Source organism: Protopterus annectens, chromosome 2.part1 (assembly GCF_019279795.1).
Source record: "Protopterus annectens isolate FY-2018-M chromosome 2.part1, PAN1.0, whole genome shotgun sequence".
Lineage (NCBI taxonomy): Eukaryota > Metazoa > Chordata > Ceratodontiformes > Protopteridae > Protopterus > Protopterus annectens.
This window is the reverse complement of record NC_056729.1, coordinates 1,171,292,506-1,171,309,161: the sequence shown is the minus strand read 5'-3', so window position 1 is coordinate 1,171,309,161 and position 16,656 is coordinate 1,171,292,506. Positions and strand designations below refer to the sequence as shown.

The 16,656-nt window shown below is 40.5% G+C and overlaps 1 protein-coding gene across 1 annotated transcript in view; it reads left to right on the top strand.

Annotated features, from left to right (window-relative positions):
- Nucleotides 1–10,423, top strand: part of CCHR2.PART1H8orf74 (chromosome chr2.part1 C8orf74 homolog) — a 462,446-nt gene extending 452,023 nt beyond the window's left edge. The window contains exon 3 of the mRNA XM_044063549.1: nucleotides 10,014–10,423. Coding sequence (XP_043919484.1) covers nucleotides 10,014–10,423 — 410 coding nt within the window. The remainder of the gene's footprint in view (nucleotides 1–10,013) is intronic.
- The last annotated feature ends 6,233 nt before the right edge of the window (nucleotides 10,424–16,656 follow it).

The following is a 16,656-nucleotide window of genomic DNA, read 5'->3' as shown; positions in this document are numbered from 1 at the left end:
TCGATATTACCATAGAATGTAAATGGCCTTACTGCTATAAAGATATAGACAAAAAAGAAAGAATACTGACATATATTAAGAAATGTAGGGTGCAAATATCAATGTTGATGGAGATGCACTTGGATGGAAATGAGAATGTGGCTTTCACAAGAAAGGATTTCAGGGTGGACATTCAATAGAGTATTAAGTCAACTCATTACTATACAAGCTCAGCAAGTCTTTTGATGACACATTAGCCCCTAGTCCTTTTAACAGCATAGAAGTTTTTCTGTTGCTGGGGGTAGCCTTTCTGTGATCTGTTTGCTACCCCAAGCATTGCCAAACCACTAGTCCATCAGTAGCCATCAAGGCTACTATAGACTTTTCTTCATGATAAAGAGATTTCTCTAGAAAGTCAAGTTGTGCAAGATCAATGTTATTCTCATAGCTCCCTTAACCCTATCATTGTATCAGGGAATGCAAATGCTTTCATTGCCCTACTCATAAAATCCCAGCTTATTCTATTGAATGCTTTCTCTGCATCAAGACTAACAAACAGCAGTGATATTTTCTTTCATTCTGCTTCCCTCTGGACCATTATTGCTCTATTAATGTTAAATGTTTGCTTCCCGTCCACAAAACCATATTGATCCATAGCTGTCAATTTTGGCAACACCTTTGATATTGTCTTAGCTAGTATAGAAATCAACACTTTATAATCATGGTTTAAAAATTTAAATGGGTCTATATGAAGCTGGATCTGATGGGCCTTTACTCTCTTTGGATAATTCAGCCAGCTTTCTTCCAGGATGCTGATGCTTCTCCTCCTTTTAAAATGCTATTAAACAAAACCTATTTTCTTCCTCCTAACTTTTATACTTCCACAGGAATACCATCTGTTACTGCAATGGTCCCCATCCACCGGGACATAGACCGGTACCAGGGCATGGATAACTTGGTTGCACGGAAAGAAGAAAAAACATTTTATGTCGGGTGTCCGACTGTTCAGACAAAAGTGCATGTGCGTATGTGTGTTTATGTTTCTGTCTGCGTGTGTGAGTGAATGTGTGCATGAAAGCAGAATGTATGTCTGTGTGAAAGCAAAAGAGACTGTGCATGTGTATACATGAGAGGGTGAACAGTGAGAATGATCGAGCCATTATTTTATACTCGCTAAGCAGTGCTTTTGCTGTTTAGTGAGTGTAAAATAAAAATAAATGAAACTGAAAAAAGTGTGTGTGTGTGTGTGTGTGTGTGTGTGTGTGTGTGTGTGTGTGTGTGTGTCAATGCATGCAAGAAAGCAGAAGAGATTGTGTGTTTGTGTGTGTGTGTGTGTGTGTGTGTGTGTGTGTGTGTGTGTGTGTGTGTGTGTGTGTGTGTGTGTGTGTGAGAGAGACAAGAGAGTGAAGAGTGAGAGCAATCCCTGGCAGCAGCATCAGTTAAGAGGTTTGCGTACCTCTCGACTATACCACTCAACCTCTTCCCACAAGAAATCTTGACAGAGCCACAAATAACGGGGCAGTCGACTAAAAATAATGACAAATTTTAAATATTGCTCTTATAAACTTAGAAAGTTGCTTGAACAGCAGGGTTTCAATTACAGTGTATTATCTGAACGATATGAAGTCTGAAATGCCTGTCATTATTTAATGACTTGAATCCCCAGTCATTTGCCAGAAAACTATACATTTTATGAGGATAGGACAAAACATACGAGCCAAAAATCTGACATTCTGCAAAAATCTGAACAGTTGAAAGGTGTGCTATGTTGACTCATAGCTCAAGTTATATGAATAAAACTAAAATAAATGGGGGACAAAGGCTCAAAATAGGAACATATTTTACTTGATTATTAAGATTTGTGTTAGCATACATTTTCTGAAACCGATGTGTGCATGAGAGAGTGAGTGAGAGTGACAATAAAGAGGTTTACATACCTCTGGACCTTTCAACTGAAGAAATCTGGATAAATCCTAAAATAAAGAGGGAACAAAGGCTTAAAAATAGGAACAGATTTTAATCACTGCTCTTATAAAATTACAAACGTGCTTAAAAAGAAGGATTTGTGTTAGTATGAATTTTCTGAAAAAAATAATAAGTCTGAAACTCAAATGTATGCCATTATTTAGTAACTTCAGTCTCCAATAACTGGTAACAAGTCAAACATTTTAAGAGTAAAGGACCAAAAAATAAAGTAAACGCTTGGATATTTTTAAGTGTTACATTTTGGATGTAAAAGTGCTTCCTCCAACACCATTAACATATATTACAGCAAGTTTGAAACATTAGGTGGAGGAACTATTTTACATCAAATCATCATCTTCTTTCGGCTGTTCCCGTTAGGGGTCGCCACAGCGGATCACCTGTTTCCATTTCTTCCTGTCCTCTGCATCTTGCTCTGTCACACCAACCACCTGCATGTCCTTTCTCACCACATCCATAAACCTTATCTTAGGCCTTCCTCTTTTCCTGTTACCTGGTAGCTTCATGCTTAGCATCTTTTTCCCAATATACTCAGCATCCCTCCTCAGCACATGTCCAATCCCTCCTCAGCACATGTCCAAACCAACGTAATCTTGCCTCTCTGGCTTTGTCTCCAAACCTTCCAACCTGGGCTGACCCTCTAATATACTTATTCCTAATCCTGTCCACCCTCGTCACACCCATTGCAAATCTTAACATCTTTAACTCTGCCACATCCAGCTCAAACTCCTGCCTTTTTGTCAATGCCACTATCTCCAACCCATATAACATAGCTGGTCTCATTACCCTCTTGTAGACCTTCCCTTTCACTCTTACAGGTACTCGTCTGTCACAATTCACTCATGACACTCTTCTCCACCCACTCCATCCTGCCTGTACTCTCTTCTTCACCTCTCTTCCACACTCACCGTTACTCTGAACTATTGACCCCAAGTATTTAAACTCATCCACCTTCGCCACCTCTACTCCTTGCATCCTCACCATTCCTCTATCCTGCCTCTCATTCACACACATATATTCTGTCTTAGTCCTGCTGACCTTCATTCCTCTTCTCTCTAGAGCATATCTCCATCTCTCCAGGGTCTCCTCCACCTGTTCCCGACTCTCACTACAGATCACAATGTCATCTGCAAACATCATAGTCCTCGGGGAATCCTGTCTGATCTCGTCTGTCAACCTGTCCATCACCAATGCAAATAAGAAAGGGCTCAGAGCTGATCCTTGATATAACCCCACCTCCACCTTAAACGCATCCGTCACTCCCACGGCAGACCTCACCGCTGTCACACTACCCTCGTACATATCCTGTACCACTCTTACATACTTCGCTGACACTCCTGACGTCCTCATACAATACCACAACTCCTCTCTAGGCACCCTGTCATATGCTTTCTCCTAGTCTACAAAAACACAATGCAACTCCTTCTTACATTCTCTGTACTTCTCCATCAACACTCTCAGAGCAAACATCGCATCTGTAGTGCTCTTTCCCGGCATGAAACCATACTGCTGATCACTAATCATCACGTCCCTTCTTAACCTAGCTTCCACTACTCTTTCCCATAACTTCATGCTTTGACTGATCAATTTAATCCCTCTGTAGTTACTACAGCTCTGCACATCACCCTTATTCTTAAAAATCGATAACAAAACACTTTTTCTCCATTCCTCAGGCATCCTCTCACTTTCCAAGATTTCATTAAATAATCTGGTTAAAAACTCCACTGCCATTTCACCTGAACACCTCCATGCTTCTGCAGGTATGTCATCTGGGCCAACAGCCTTTCCATTCTTCATTCTCTTCATAGCTATCCTTACTTCCTCCTTGCTAATCCATTGTACTTCATGATTCACTATCCCTACATCATCTAGCCTTCTCTCCCTCTCATTCTCTTCATTCATCAACCCCTCAAAGTACTTTTTCCATCTCCTCAACACACTCTCCTCGCTTGTGAGTATGTTTCCCTCATTATCCTTTATCACCTTTACCTGCTGCACATCTTTCCTAGTTCGGTCCCTCTGTCTAGCCAATCGGTACAGGTCCTTTTCTCCCTCCTTAGTGTCCAACCTTTCATACAATTCTTCATATGCCTTATCCTTAGCCTTCGCCACCTCTCTCTTTGCCATGCACCTTATCTCCTTATACTCCTGTCTACTTTCTTCATCTCTCTGACAATCCCACTTCTTCTTTGCCAACCTCTTTGTCTATATACTCTCCTGTATACTCTCCTGTACTTCCTCATTCCACCACCATGTCTCCTTGTCGTCCTTCCTCTGTCCAGATGTGATACCAAGCACCTTTCTAGCCGTCTCCCTTACTAGCTCTGCTGTAGTTACCCAGCTATTTGGTAACTCTTCACTGCCACCCAGTGCCTGTCTTAACTCATCAAAAATATATAAAAAATATAATATAGTATTTAAAAATAAATAACTACATCACAACAATTTTACAGATAGCTCATTCTCTAAGCTCAATAATGCCATCCAGGGTGTGTGTTAATGTGTAATTAATGTGTAGATGTCCGACGCCTCTGGGCAGGCATTAATTACACATTGACACACACCCTGTCAGGCATTACTGCTTGCATATTATGAGTGCGCAATGGCCGGTCCATGGAAAATTGTCTTACATGAAAGCAGTCCATGGTGCAAAAAAGGTTGCAGACCACTGTGTTACTGGAGACATCCCTGTAGATTGATTATACATCACTGTTTTTATCTCCTCTATCTTAACTATTAGTTGTTGAGCCTTATTTTCCTCTAACTTTGACACAATTAAGTCTTCCATAAATATTTCCATGTGGGCTTTTTTCTTGATTTACACATTTATCTGTTTTATACAAATGTTTATAAAATTTCAGAAATATTTGTAATACCTCGGTGGGATCTCTGGTTGTTTTTCTTGTTCCTAAGTTTGGCAAAAGCCCTTCTTACTTTCTGTTGCCAGGTCTATGTTAAATGCTCGAACATCCAAAATGTCGAACATTACATGGTCGAGACCAAATGTTCGACATTTGGATGTTCGAACATAAAAAAAAAAAAAGAAAACACAGAAAAACACTTTAACAGTGTAGGCAGGGGGGGGGCAAGCCCCCTGCACCCCCACACCCCCCTACTTAAATATACCAACTCCGAGACCGCACTTCATTGCAGAAAAGGGAAATTCTCCCTATCTGCACCATACGGTGCCATTGAAAGTCTGTCTTCGAGCACTCAAAATTTCGAACATTTGGTCTCGACCATGTAACATTCGAAATTTTGAGGGTTCGAAGATTTGACACGTACCCCTGTTGCCTTGTCATTGTGGTACAAGTTTTTGTACACTGGTATTATCAAAACAATAGTTGCTGAACAGCAGTCTTTCTAAACTCATGTGTATTATCGAAAATTTTCTCTTTAGCACTCTGCAGTTGCATCTCTTCTTGTTCTGAAAGGCTCTGCTTATTGTGCAATACTTTAACCCCTGATCCTATTTTTTAAACTCAATTTTTATTTTATCCCACTCAATGGCTATCTCTTCTGAAGAAATGTATGTCTTCCTTAATAAGTTTTGAATAATTGCCACTACCCATTTCTTAAATTTCACTCTTTTTAACAGGTAAGTAGAAACGCTCCAGAGTATCATTTTTACTGTATTATCCTGTGGTTTTATCGGTGCACAATTTAACGTTTATTGGATATGTGTCAAAGTTTTCAATTAAATGCACATATTTTTATGAAATATATTTTCTATCCAGTCTAGCCCAATTATTGTGCCTTGGGGAATAATATGTAAATTCTGTCTGAGTTCCTGTTACTGAATTCACATCTTCCATACCAAATGTTTTCATAAATTTCTTCAGGAATAGGTTTATAGGTAAGTACTAGGCAAGCTGGCCTTGGGGGCCATTTTAATCCTAGTGAATTTCCCTTTTTGTGCTCAAAATAACCTATCCCATTTGGTTATACATTGGCCTTACCCATCCCATAGTTGATAATTATATATTACCCCTAATGAGAATAAATGGGATCATACCATAGGCAGTTTGAGGGGGATCCATGCATGAGATAAGGCATTTAGGAGCTGCCTCTGTTCATTAGTAGTACAGGTGGCAATCCTGGGGTAAATTTTCTATTTCCCATCCATAGATTGAAGTTACACTTGAAAATTGACAGGGAACTTTGTTTTATATGGATGGGGAGTCTGTTCCACAGCAGTGGTATCCTCTTTGAAATATACTTGTCCCTCCTGCTGATGTTGAAGAAGAGGTTTAGAGCCTTAGACTGAGTATTTCTGATGCTATCCGACTTGTTGATATGCAGTAAATCCATCATTAATGAGTTGGAGGATACCTTGTATGCCAGACACAGGTCACCTCTTAGCAGTCTGTAAGATGACGAGTATAGTGACATCCCTAGATGTAGACACAATTCTTTTGTTTATAAGCTATGTAATACAGAAGGACTTTCTTACAACAGTAGACTCAATGTTGGTGAAAATTTATGTCACTGTCCACATAAGTTCCCAAATCGCAAACAACTGGGTCAACTATTATGGGTGCATTGTCAATGTGGTAGTTCCCTGGGGTAGATGACTTCCCAAAGGATACAGTAATGCATTTTTTGCATGTAGTTTCAGACTGATTTTGACACCAGGTATTTATTTGAGACAAACCTTCTTGCAGGATGGTGAGTCATCTGGGGAATCAGTGACTGCTCCTAGCTTGCAGTCATCTGCAGACTTAGTCAGCCAGTGCCCTTTGGGATTGGCTTTTACTTTAGAAAATTAGATGCCAAACAGGAGAGATCTTAGCACAGAACCTTGGAGGATTCCATTGGTGACTGGTGTCTTTGTTGAGGTAACTCCTCCTGTTTTGATCATTTGCATCCTATCTATGAACCAGTTGGCAATCCAGCAGGTGACATAGGGGTTTATTCCCAGTTAATTTAGCTTTTCTACTATGCCTGAGTGGGGGAGTGTGCCAAATTCATTGGCCCAGTCGAGGTATGTGGTGTGTACCATTTCATCCTTATCTATTGCTTGGTAACATTTAAAAAAAATCCACTAGGTTAAGTAAGCATGTCATGCTCTTGACGAATCCAAACTGAGACAGGTCTAGTGTTTGTAAGTTCCATATGTCGTGATTGATTAATTCCATTATAAGTCTTTCCATGGCTTTGCATATGAGGCTGGCCTGACTTATGGGTCTGTAATTGCCTGGGTCTCTGCAGGATCTTCCCTTATGCAGGGGAATGACTGTAGCCATTCTTCATCTGCTTAGTACAAAACTTGTATGAATGCTGAGATTGAACAAAGTTGTTAGGGGTGTGGCTAAATCATGCTTCATGCTATTTAAGATGCATCCAGGGATATTGTGAGGACCCATTGATGCAGTATTTTTACCTTTTTATAGCACTTTTAAGACTTGGTCTTGTGTGATAGCTGGAGATGAGCCAATTTCAGGAATATCTTGAGTGACTGAAGGAGGATAAAGTTAGATCTAAATTTATCGGCCAATATGTTAGCTATACCTTTGGTCTTAGTGTAATCTGCATTCTTTCTTTTTATAATTTTCCTTCTAGGTATCCCCACATATATCCTCACTATTGCAAATTGAGTTCTATTCTCCACATATAAAAAGCAGCCCCCACTGAAATCTGATCATTTCTCCCAAAATGTTCTTAAGCTTCATAATAGCATTTTTGGTGCAATATAAGTATATGCCAGCACAATCCTCCTAACTTGCCAATAAGCCATTGCTACCACAAATCTACCATTATTATTTTTTCCCTCTTCTATCACTATTGGAGCCCCTCTGTCAGTCAGTATTATTACTTTCATTTTCTGTTGTCCCTGACATTCTACAGAATATCCATCCTGAAAATCCTTTCTTTATCAAATTCACATGCTCATTTTTATCCAGATGCGTCTCCTGTAACTTTGCTGTTTGCATCCAGCATTTCTTAATATAATTCAGTACTCTCTTCGCACCCAGCATTCTTAATATAAGTCACTAGTCTCTCTTTTGTGTATATATGTAAGGCAAGTCACATTCCAAGATAATATTGTCAGAGTAGCCAAAAAGACAAGAAAAAAAACAATAAATCCAAAAGCCAGCAAGAAGAAAAACAAATCCAAATGGGACAACCACTTTATTCGAGTTGAGCGCTTTCCACTCCACTAAAGAGACTTCATCAGAACAATATGCACACAACACCCAACCATTAATATACCCTCCCCAATTAATCAATCAACCTTCTTCTTCTTCTTCTTTCGGCTTTTTCCCAGTTAGGGGTCGCCACAGCGGAACTCGGGTCTGCCAATGATTGGCAGTAGATTTTTACGGTGCCAAGGTTCCAGCTCGATGCCCAACCTTCACCGAAGGCACACCCATTCACGCATGTCTTTCGAAGGCCACTCGACCGAGGGGAGGACATGCAGACTCCACACAGAAGGCTTCAATTAAAACTGAAAAAACAATTACGATTAAAAAATACACATTAATTATCAAAACAAATTCAACACTAATACGGTTGATATACTCTGATCATATTCCATCTACAGCCCTTTTGGAAATATTGTCAAGAGTAGCCATTACGATTAAAAGTTATTGCTGTCACCTATTGTACGTGAGAATTCTTTTTGAATGTGTATTTCCAACTTCTGTCTTACATCTGCTCACTGCTTGGCAAGCTGATCTTTTATACAGTTATTTTTTCTCATCTCTATTTGAACCTATGTCACAATAATTTCTGGCAGGCATTCTTGATAAGGTCTCTAGTGTGTACTGTATTGGTATAACTAGGGGCCGTTATTAACTTTTATCAGGGTTTTAAAAAGTCTTCTGTCCTAGCACCTCAGAGATTGTAAGCTTTTCCTTAAAGCGGCCTTCCTATTGAGACCCCCATTTTAAGATTTTTTTTCCTTTGTAGGATTTCAAGTTTATCTTGGAAAAGTTGAATCATTCTCCCTTTGAACCAATAGCCAAAGCAGAACATTGTTTCTAGTAGCAGTCAACTCAACCAGAAGGATCTCTACACTGCGGGCTCTGTTCTGCCATCCATCATGTTTAACCTTCAAATGGATAGATTCTCAATATGTACAGATCCCAGGCTTCTTGCCTAAGGTAGCCTCAGAGTCAGTTGAATCTTATTATGCCAGTTTTCATTACAGAATATTCCATCGCTGGTGAATATAAGCTGCTATGCCTAGATATTCCCAGACAGTTACGGTTTTACATGTATATAACTGATGCTGTAGGTAAAAATGACCCTTTGACCAACTGACTATGTGTGAAAATATGTGCAATCACCTTATCCAAGTGACTGCTTGACTGCAATAAGTATTGCTACTTATCTAGTAATAAGATAATTCCAGGTAAACCAAAATCTCATTAAGCTAGATCCATGGCTACATCCTTTGCTTATTCAGGAATCCACCTTTAGATATTTGTACTAGCCTTTGCAAGACACTATAAGCTGGATGTGATCTCAAGGTCTAGATCTTACATTGGGGTCTCCGTTCTCCAAGGTTTTCTGTCATTATTCCACCAAAGAGTCTTATAGCTAAGGACTCTGTTTTGCCTTTTGAAGTGGATGGATTGGATCATGTAAGACAAGAAAGTTATATACTTACCATGATATATCTTCATTAGCCATGCCCATCAATTTAAGTGTATCCAGCCTCCTTCCCCTGCAAGATTGTGCTTGTCCTGTCTACACTAGCTTAGTCAGTCATCCTGATGCCTTACTATAGAGTGGAAAGTGCCATCCTTTGGATAATCTTAGATATTTTCGAGGTTATGTATTTCACACCTTTAGCTTCAGTGGGCAGACTAGATCTGGAGACGTGAGAAGTATTATGGAAGTTTGGGAAATCTCTGTGAAATCCTATGGGGGCGAAATCAATTCTGCATTAGGTGACCAGTCCTGCCTTTTGAAGAAGGACATGGATCATGGAAATCTGTTGTTCTGGTAAATTATATAAGTGTTGTTTTCATTAAATGTGGAAATGTTACTACTCTTTAATGGTACTGCTTTTTACATTGACACACTCTTTTTACACTATTTAGGGAAATCCGTTTCTGAAGCTATCAAAATACTGAATAACATGTTTCACCAGTATGATGACAGCTTCATGCCTGGTCAGCAAGTTATCCTCTATGATTACTTCCTCAGCACTTTCATTAGACATTACCAACTCTACCAGTTTGTCCTGAGTCAGGAGAGAAATCTGGATCAGGCAATATACCATCTAGAGATTTTTGTACCTCCCCAACCTCTTCCTCTGAAAGATGGCATAGACATTGAGGTATGGAGATATCAAAAACAGCTGGCTGAACTCACTGCAGCTGAGAATCAGAAACAGAATGACTTGCTACTGCTCAGAGATTCAGCCCACCTGGAGATTGAGCAAGCACTGCAAACATTGTACCACAGTCTTGTGATTGAAGAGCAGCACATTCTGGACAAGCAGGTATAATAATTTTGTTCATATAATTTGATTGATGTATTTCTATAATTATATTCCTTTGTCTAAAACTTTCTTGTCTAACTCTTCCATGCCCAAGGCATACATTTTGTACCCTTCTATGGGTGGAATATCAATACACAATATATTTAATATTATATCCTAAATAAAGGTGGCATAATATGCTGTGCTATATGCTCATTATATGTCTGGTTAGTTTTCTTCATTTTTACATGGAAGTAGTAACAATAATGTCTGCATAGACCAGTGTTTCATTATATGCATTTTGGTTACTGTGCAAAATGGTAAAATACCTGAAGAAAATAGCTTTACTTTTTAGATATATTACTTTTCTACCTGAAAATATTGAAACAAGCATATTTCCATTGATGAGATTGTTAATCTGGAATGCCCTACATTGATCTAATCAGGTTTGAACAAGTGAATATTTTTTGTTAGATAAGTCTCTTTCCAAGTGAAATAGTGTGCCTCATTAAGAAGTGTATACTGTTCACCTTCTCATAATAATTAATTTGATGTTGTTGCCTTCATTTGCTCTTCAGCCTATGGGCTCTGGATCCAAGCATCGGATCCGACTCGGCCACATACCAAAGCTGTAGGCTCCAACATCTGAGCTCCTCCCCTACCCATGATGCTCCTCTCCTCCAAATCCCTCAGATCTCATTTGCCGTGCTTCACTAAGCATCGGGTTCTCACACTCTGAGCTCCTCAGGGCTGTTATCTGGTCAGTGAGTAAATTTTTTGCTGTATATCAAAGCTAAATTTTATAACTTTTGCCTTCCCTATCTCCTATCTTTCTTTCTGCCTTAGAGCAGTTTTCTAAAAAGAGTTTTTTTGTCTCTTTCTTTTCCCTCCCTTCCCTACCCTTCCCTACTGGCTTTTGGATATATATATAACAAAAAAAAGTTTCTAGTTCTGTAGAACTTTAGATTTTTTCCTTGTTTAACTACTTTATTTCTGTCTTGGTGTGTGTGTGTGTGTGTGTGTGTGTGTGTGTGTGTGTGTGTGTGTGTGTGTGTGTGTGTGTTGCCGCTGGGTTTAAGAAATGCAGCATATGTAAGCACAAAATCCCACTTTTCGATGCACTCAGAATGTGTGGTGTGTCTTGGGATGGCTCATCTGGATTCTGCTTGTGCTGGCTTTAATCAGTGGGCAGTGATCGATCACCGCAATAAGATTATTTTAAAGGGAGTCCTCCCTAGTTCCTCTTCTTCAGCCACTCCATCCACTTCAGGGGCTCAAACCTCCACTGAGGAGCATAAAGAGGGGAAGAGATCCCCCAGTAGATCATGTCATTCGGGGGTGCAACCGGCCAAAATTTCCAGACCCTCGGAGTCAACAGCTTCAGTGCCTACTGTCATTTGGGCCTCCCCTCCATGCCGGAGCTGAAGTTTATCCCTGGAGCCAGTGACAACCAGACCCAAGTCGCCTCTCCTGCAGCAGCCAAGGCCCTCATCCAGGCCAGCTTCAGTAGCGTCTTCCATTAGATCCTCCCAAAGCCTTTCCAAAGCCAAGGTAGACAGCATGATGGTCAAATTTCTCAAGGCACAAATTCAGATGGGGATCTTGCCTGCTCTGTCCCCTCTTGGATCCATGAGCAATATTCCTACCTTCACCCCTCTCTCTTCTTTTCTAATCTGACCCAGGATTTTGGAGTTATCGGGTCCGAGCTTTCCTAGAGCTGAGACGTCAGAGCCGACAGGTGCAGTTACCTCGACTCTGACGGTCTCCTTGACATGCCCGGCTCCAACTGTTTTAGAGCCAAGCGACTCTCTGAGCCATAGCTTTGGCATCGGTGGTGAGGGGTTGACATCAGCTACAAAATTTTCTGAGCTGTGTCTTCCTCTCGGGGCTTCAGCATTTGACAGCTTGGCTCTGACTCCTCATTTGGATCCAGGGGCAGTTGTGGTTTGTGTAGCTTCCCTGTCGACAGCTTTGGCACTGGCGGGGGTGCCTATGGTTTCCTAATCTCCCAAGGTGGTGGAGAGGTTTCTCTCTGCACCCAGAAGAGCCTCAACTCTACCTGCTTCAGATCCTGGCCCCCCTTTGGCAGTTTTTTTGCCTGAGACATCTACTCTGTCCCCTCTGGGACAGCCTACCCAAAAGGACTTCCAGTCTACTTCCTATTTGGAACCCCGGAGTCTTCCGATACCTTCCCAAAGCACCCCACCGAGGAGATTCCTTGGAAGTAACAGTGCAAAAGGAGACACTTGGATTCCCCTTTTGAATCCTTCACTGAGGACATCGAACTCGATGAAGGGGAAGGGTCCCCCAGATCACCACCCGAGGATGTCTCCTTTGGAGACATTATGGAAATCCTTCCCCAAAAGGGTGGTTGGTCTTCCAGAAGCCCTAACCCAGAGTAATCGGTGTTTCTGGAAGCCTTTGAGTCAGGCACATCTACTTCTTGGATGTCCCCCTGCAGACCCCCTTATTGACCTTGTGTCCCACTGGACATGGAAGGAACCAAACACAGTGGAACCTATTCCCAAGCAGCCTGATAAGATCCTTAATGCCCCTTCTGCCCACCCACACTGGACTAATGGATTTCCCCATCAGTGCCATCGTGGTTGCAGCTGCCATCAAAAAGGAGTTGGCTCAGCAGAGCTCCACTGTCCTTCCCCCTAACAGGGAGTCTAAGGCTTTGGACAGGTTTGGAAAGCAGGTTTACACTTCAGTGACCTTCGCATTGCGAGAGCTGAACTACTTGACACACGTAACCAGGCTATAGAGGGACTTAGTTAAGGAATTCTCTAGTTCTGTCCCAGGGTCCATGTCTGCTGAGGAACAGAAGACCTTGTCCTCAAGAATGGCCACCCTCCAGTCTATCTCTAATATGTCCATGAGGTTGATCTCTCATGCTACAGAGGGTGCCTCACTAGCAGCCAGATCAGGCATTGCCATCAGACATCTTGCCTGGATGCAGCTGTGTGATTTTTCGGAACCCTATAAGAAGTCTTTTGTCAGTGCTCCCTTTGATCGATTGACAATTTTCGGTCCAACAGTTAAAGACATACTCTCCCAAAGGGAAAAGTATGGAAAGACCTTGTCTGCTGTCGCAATATGCTTCTCTACCCCACAACAGACTTTTTCCAGGAACCAGCATGGGGGAAAGAAGTTGTGGTTCCATAAATCACAAGATCCTTTTCAGAATTCACAAGAGAACCTTTCTCCCAGAGGCAGAGGGGCAAATGGTTATAATCGCAGAGGCCGCCCTCATGGTAGAGGGGTTCCGAAGAACCAAGGGCATCGAGATTTTTTTCTCAGACATACCCAATCAGCTACACTTTGGTAGCCTTTTCACTGCCTACAGTCGTGAATTTTGTTTTACTCGTCTGAGAGTATCTGGGTTACAGGCTTTGTCTTCCAAGCCACCATATCTGATTTTTCATATGGACAAAGTTACTTTGTGTACTAATCCTTCCTTTTTGCCTAAGGTTGCTTCTGAAGCTAACCTAAACCAAGTCTTCAGTCTTACTGTTTTCTTCCCAAATTTTCAAAATAAGGGAGAGTACCTGCTTCATACTTTGGATGTACATAGACAATGCTGCTTCTGTTTAGATAGAACCAAAACCCTTAGGAAATCTGACCAACTCTTCGCATCCTTTTCTAAGTCCAGGATGGGTAAACCAGTTTCCAAGGTTATCGTAGCTCATTAGATAACTAGTTGTATCAAACTTGCATATTCCACTAAGGGCATTCCCTTACTTTGTCGCATTAAGGCCCAGTCTACTACATCTGTTTCTACTTCTTCAGCTTTCTGGTCGAAACTTCCCATTGATGAAATTTGTGCAGCTGCTACTTGGTCATATCATCATATCTTTATTTCCCATTACAAACTAGACATTATTTCTAGGAATAGGGCATCCTTTGGTTCTGCTGTGCTCCCAAATGTCCTACCTTGAGAGTCTCCCAAGTTCTTATTGTAGATGGGGACTCTGTCCAAAAGGTTGAAGAGCAAATGAAGGCAACAACATCAGATAAAGAAGTTATGTACTGACCATAACACTCCATCTGTGTTGTTGCCTCTCATTTGCTGTTCAACCTTCCCTCCCTCCATCCACCTGCCTTTTGAAGGACCTAATGGAAATTTTTTGGACAGATATTTCTGTTCTCCTTTGAGCTCCTGAAGTATCCCCACTTGGCTGATTCTTCTATTTCTACATAATTTCTTTCTCTTTATTTGTATTATGATTATGTGATATACTATGCTGCAGCAAACTCAGTCTGAGGGATTTGGAGGAGAGGAGCATCATGGGTAGAGGAGGAGCTCAGATGTTAGAGCCTACAGCTTCTGAGTTGGTTCCAATGCTCAGATCCAGAAGCCATAGGTTGAAGAGCAAATGAAAGGCAAAAACACAGATGGAACGTTATGGTGAGTACATAACTTTTTTAATATACTTATAGTTATATATTAGTACTATGTTTTATATATATATATATATATATATATATATATATATATATATATATATATATATATATATATATATATATAGATAGATAGATAGATATGTGTGTGTGTGTAGGTATATATATATATATATATATATATATATTTTTTTTTTTTTTTTTTTTTTATAGATATAGATATATTAAAGCAATAATGAATGTGCATAAGTATATCAAGATTAAACCCCAGTTGATGTGGTTTTATCATGAGGGCAAAGCCCAAATGATTAAACAAAGTATACCATGAGTAAATCTTGATATACTCGGAAGCAGGAGTGGATTAAATATTACACATTATTTAGGAAATAAATTGCTTACCTTTCTTAAATAATATATTTGTATAAGGGCACTTCAGTCTTCTTACACATTGTCTTCCCTATACTGATGTACTGCGCATGTGTATGGCACTTAGTGCTTTCACAGTACTTCAATGCAGGAGATGTGAAGGAGAAAACAAAATCTGTGTAGCTGGTTTTATTTTTTTGATTGGCAATTTAAAAAAAATAGAGATTTATGAGGAAGATCAGGTAGGTTTCTGTATGTTTAATTTTGCAGAAGGTACCTCATTTTCTGATATTTTGTTCTGTCCCCCAGTATATGTCAGTAGAAAGTCTGGCTGCTTAATGGTAGTTTAGCAGATGGACTTTTTCTATTGGTACATGCTCAGTTTACAATGGGCATGCTGGTTGGGGTGTAATGTACTCATTTTTGAATAGTAATGAGTCTTTATTGTATAATATATTATATATTGTGCTTTATTACTTATAAAGTATTTATCATTGCTGTCAATATCACTGAAGAAATATCACAGTGATACTATGGAACTTTGTACCAAATTGCAAACATAAAATCTATCTTCACACTAGTAACAACATGCTGTGAGAAAATGCTGCATTAATACGTTTGTGACAAAATGCTGGAAGCTATAGGTTAGAAGGCTACATTCACCAGTTAACTCTATGTGCAGTGATGCAGTGATTGTTCATAGTGCAGCACAGTTCCAGGGTCTTGGGTTAACCCTGATTTTCAGTCACTGTCATTGTGGATTTGACAACTGCATCCAGTTTGCAAACTTGTTTAGCCACAGTCCCTTGGTTCATAGGTTCATAGGCTGGTACTAGGCTATCAGCTTTAGGGCCTATACAAGCCTATCCATAATTCCCTGGCTATTTCTTCCCACACTATTTACTTCCCTGGACCCCTGTCTAGCAGGGCGACTGACGTGATCCCCGGGGTGAATTTCCTTTCTCCCATCCAATCGTCAAGGTTCCTTTTGAAGAGGACCAAAGAGGCACTCTATTTGACATGTATGGGCAGTCTATTCCAGAGTCTGGGGAGTCTCTGGGTCAGGAACCTATCCCTCCGGCATGTTTTGTTTATTGTGATGACAAGGTTTAGATCCCTGAAGCGTGTGGCTCTGAGGGATTGGGATTTCTTTAAGTGTTGCATGTCCAACAGCTCTGGGTTTGACATGGCCTTGTATGTTAAGCAAAGATCGCCTCTGAGTAGACGATATGTGACAGAGTATAGCTGGAGTTTTTTAAGACGGTCAGCATAGGGCATCTGCTTTAGGCATGTGGTTCTTTTAGTGAGGTATTTCTGTGGCCTTTCCAGTAGTTGCAGATGTCTTGAGAGGTACATACCAAATGGGACATTGTATTCTATAATGGGTCTAATGAGGGATGAGTACAGTGGGATAATGACCTCCTTTTTTCTGGATGAAAAGCCCTTAGTGATGAGGTGTGCCACATAGAAGGATTTCCTGACTGTTG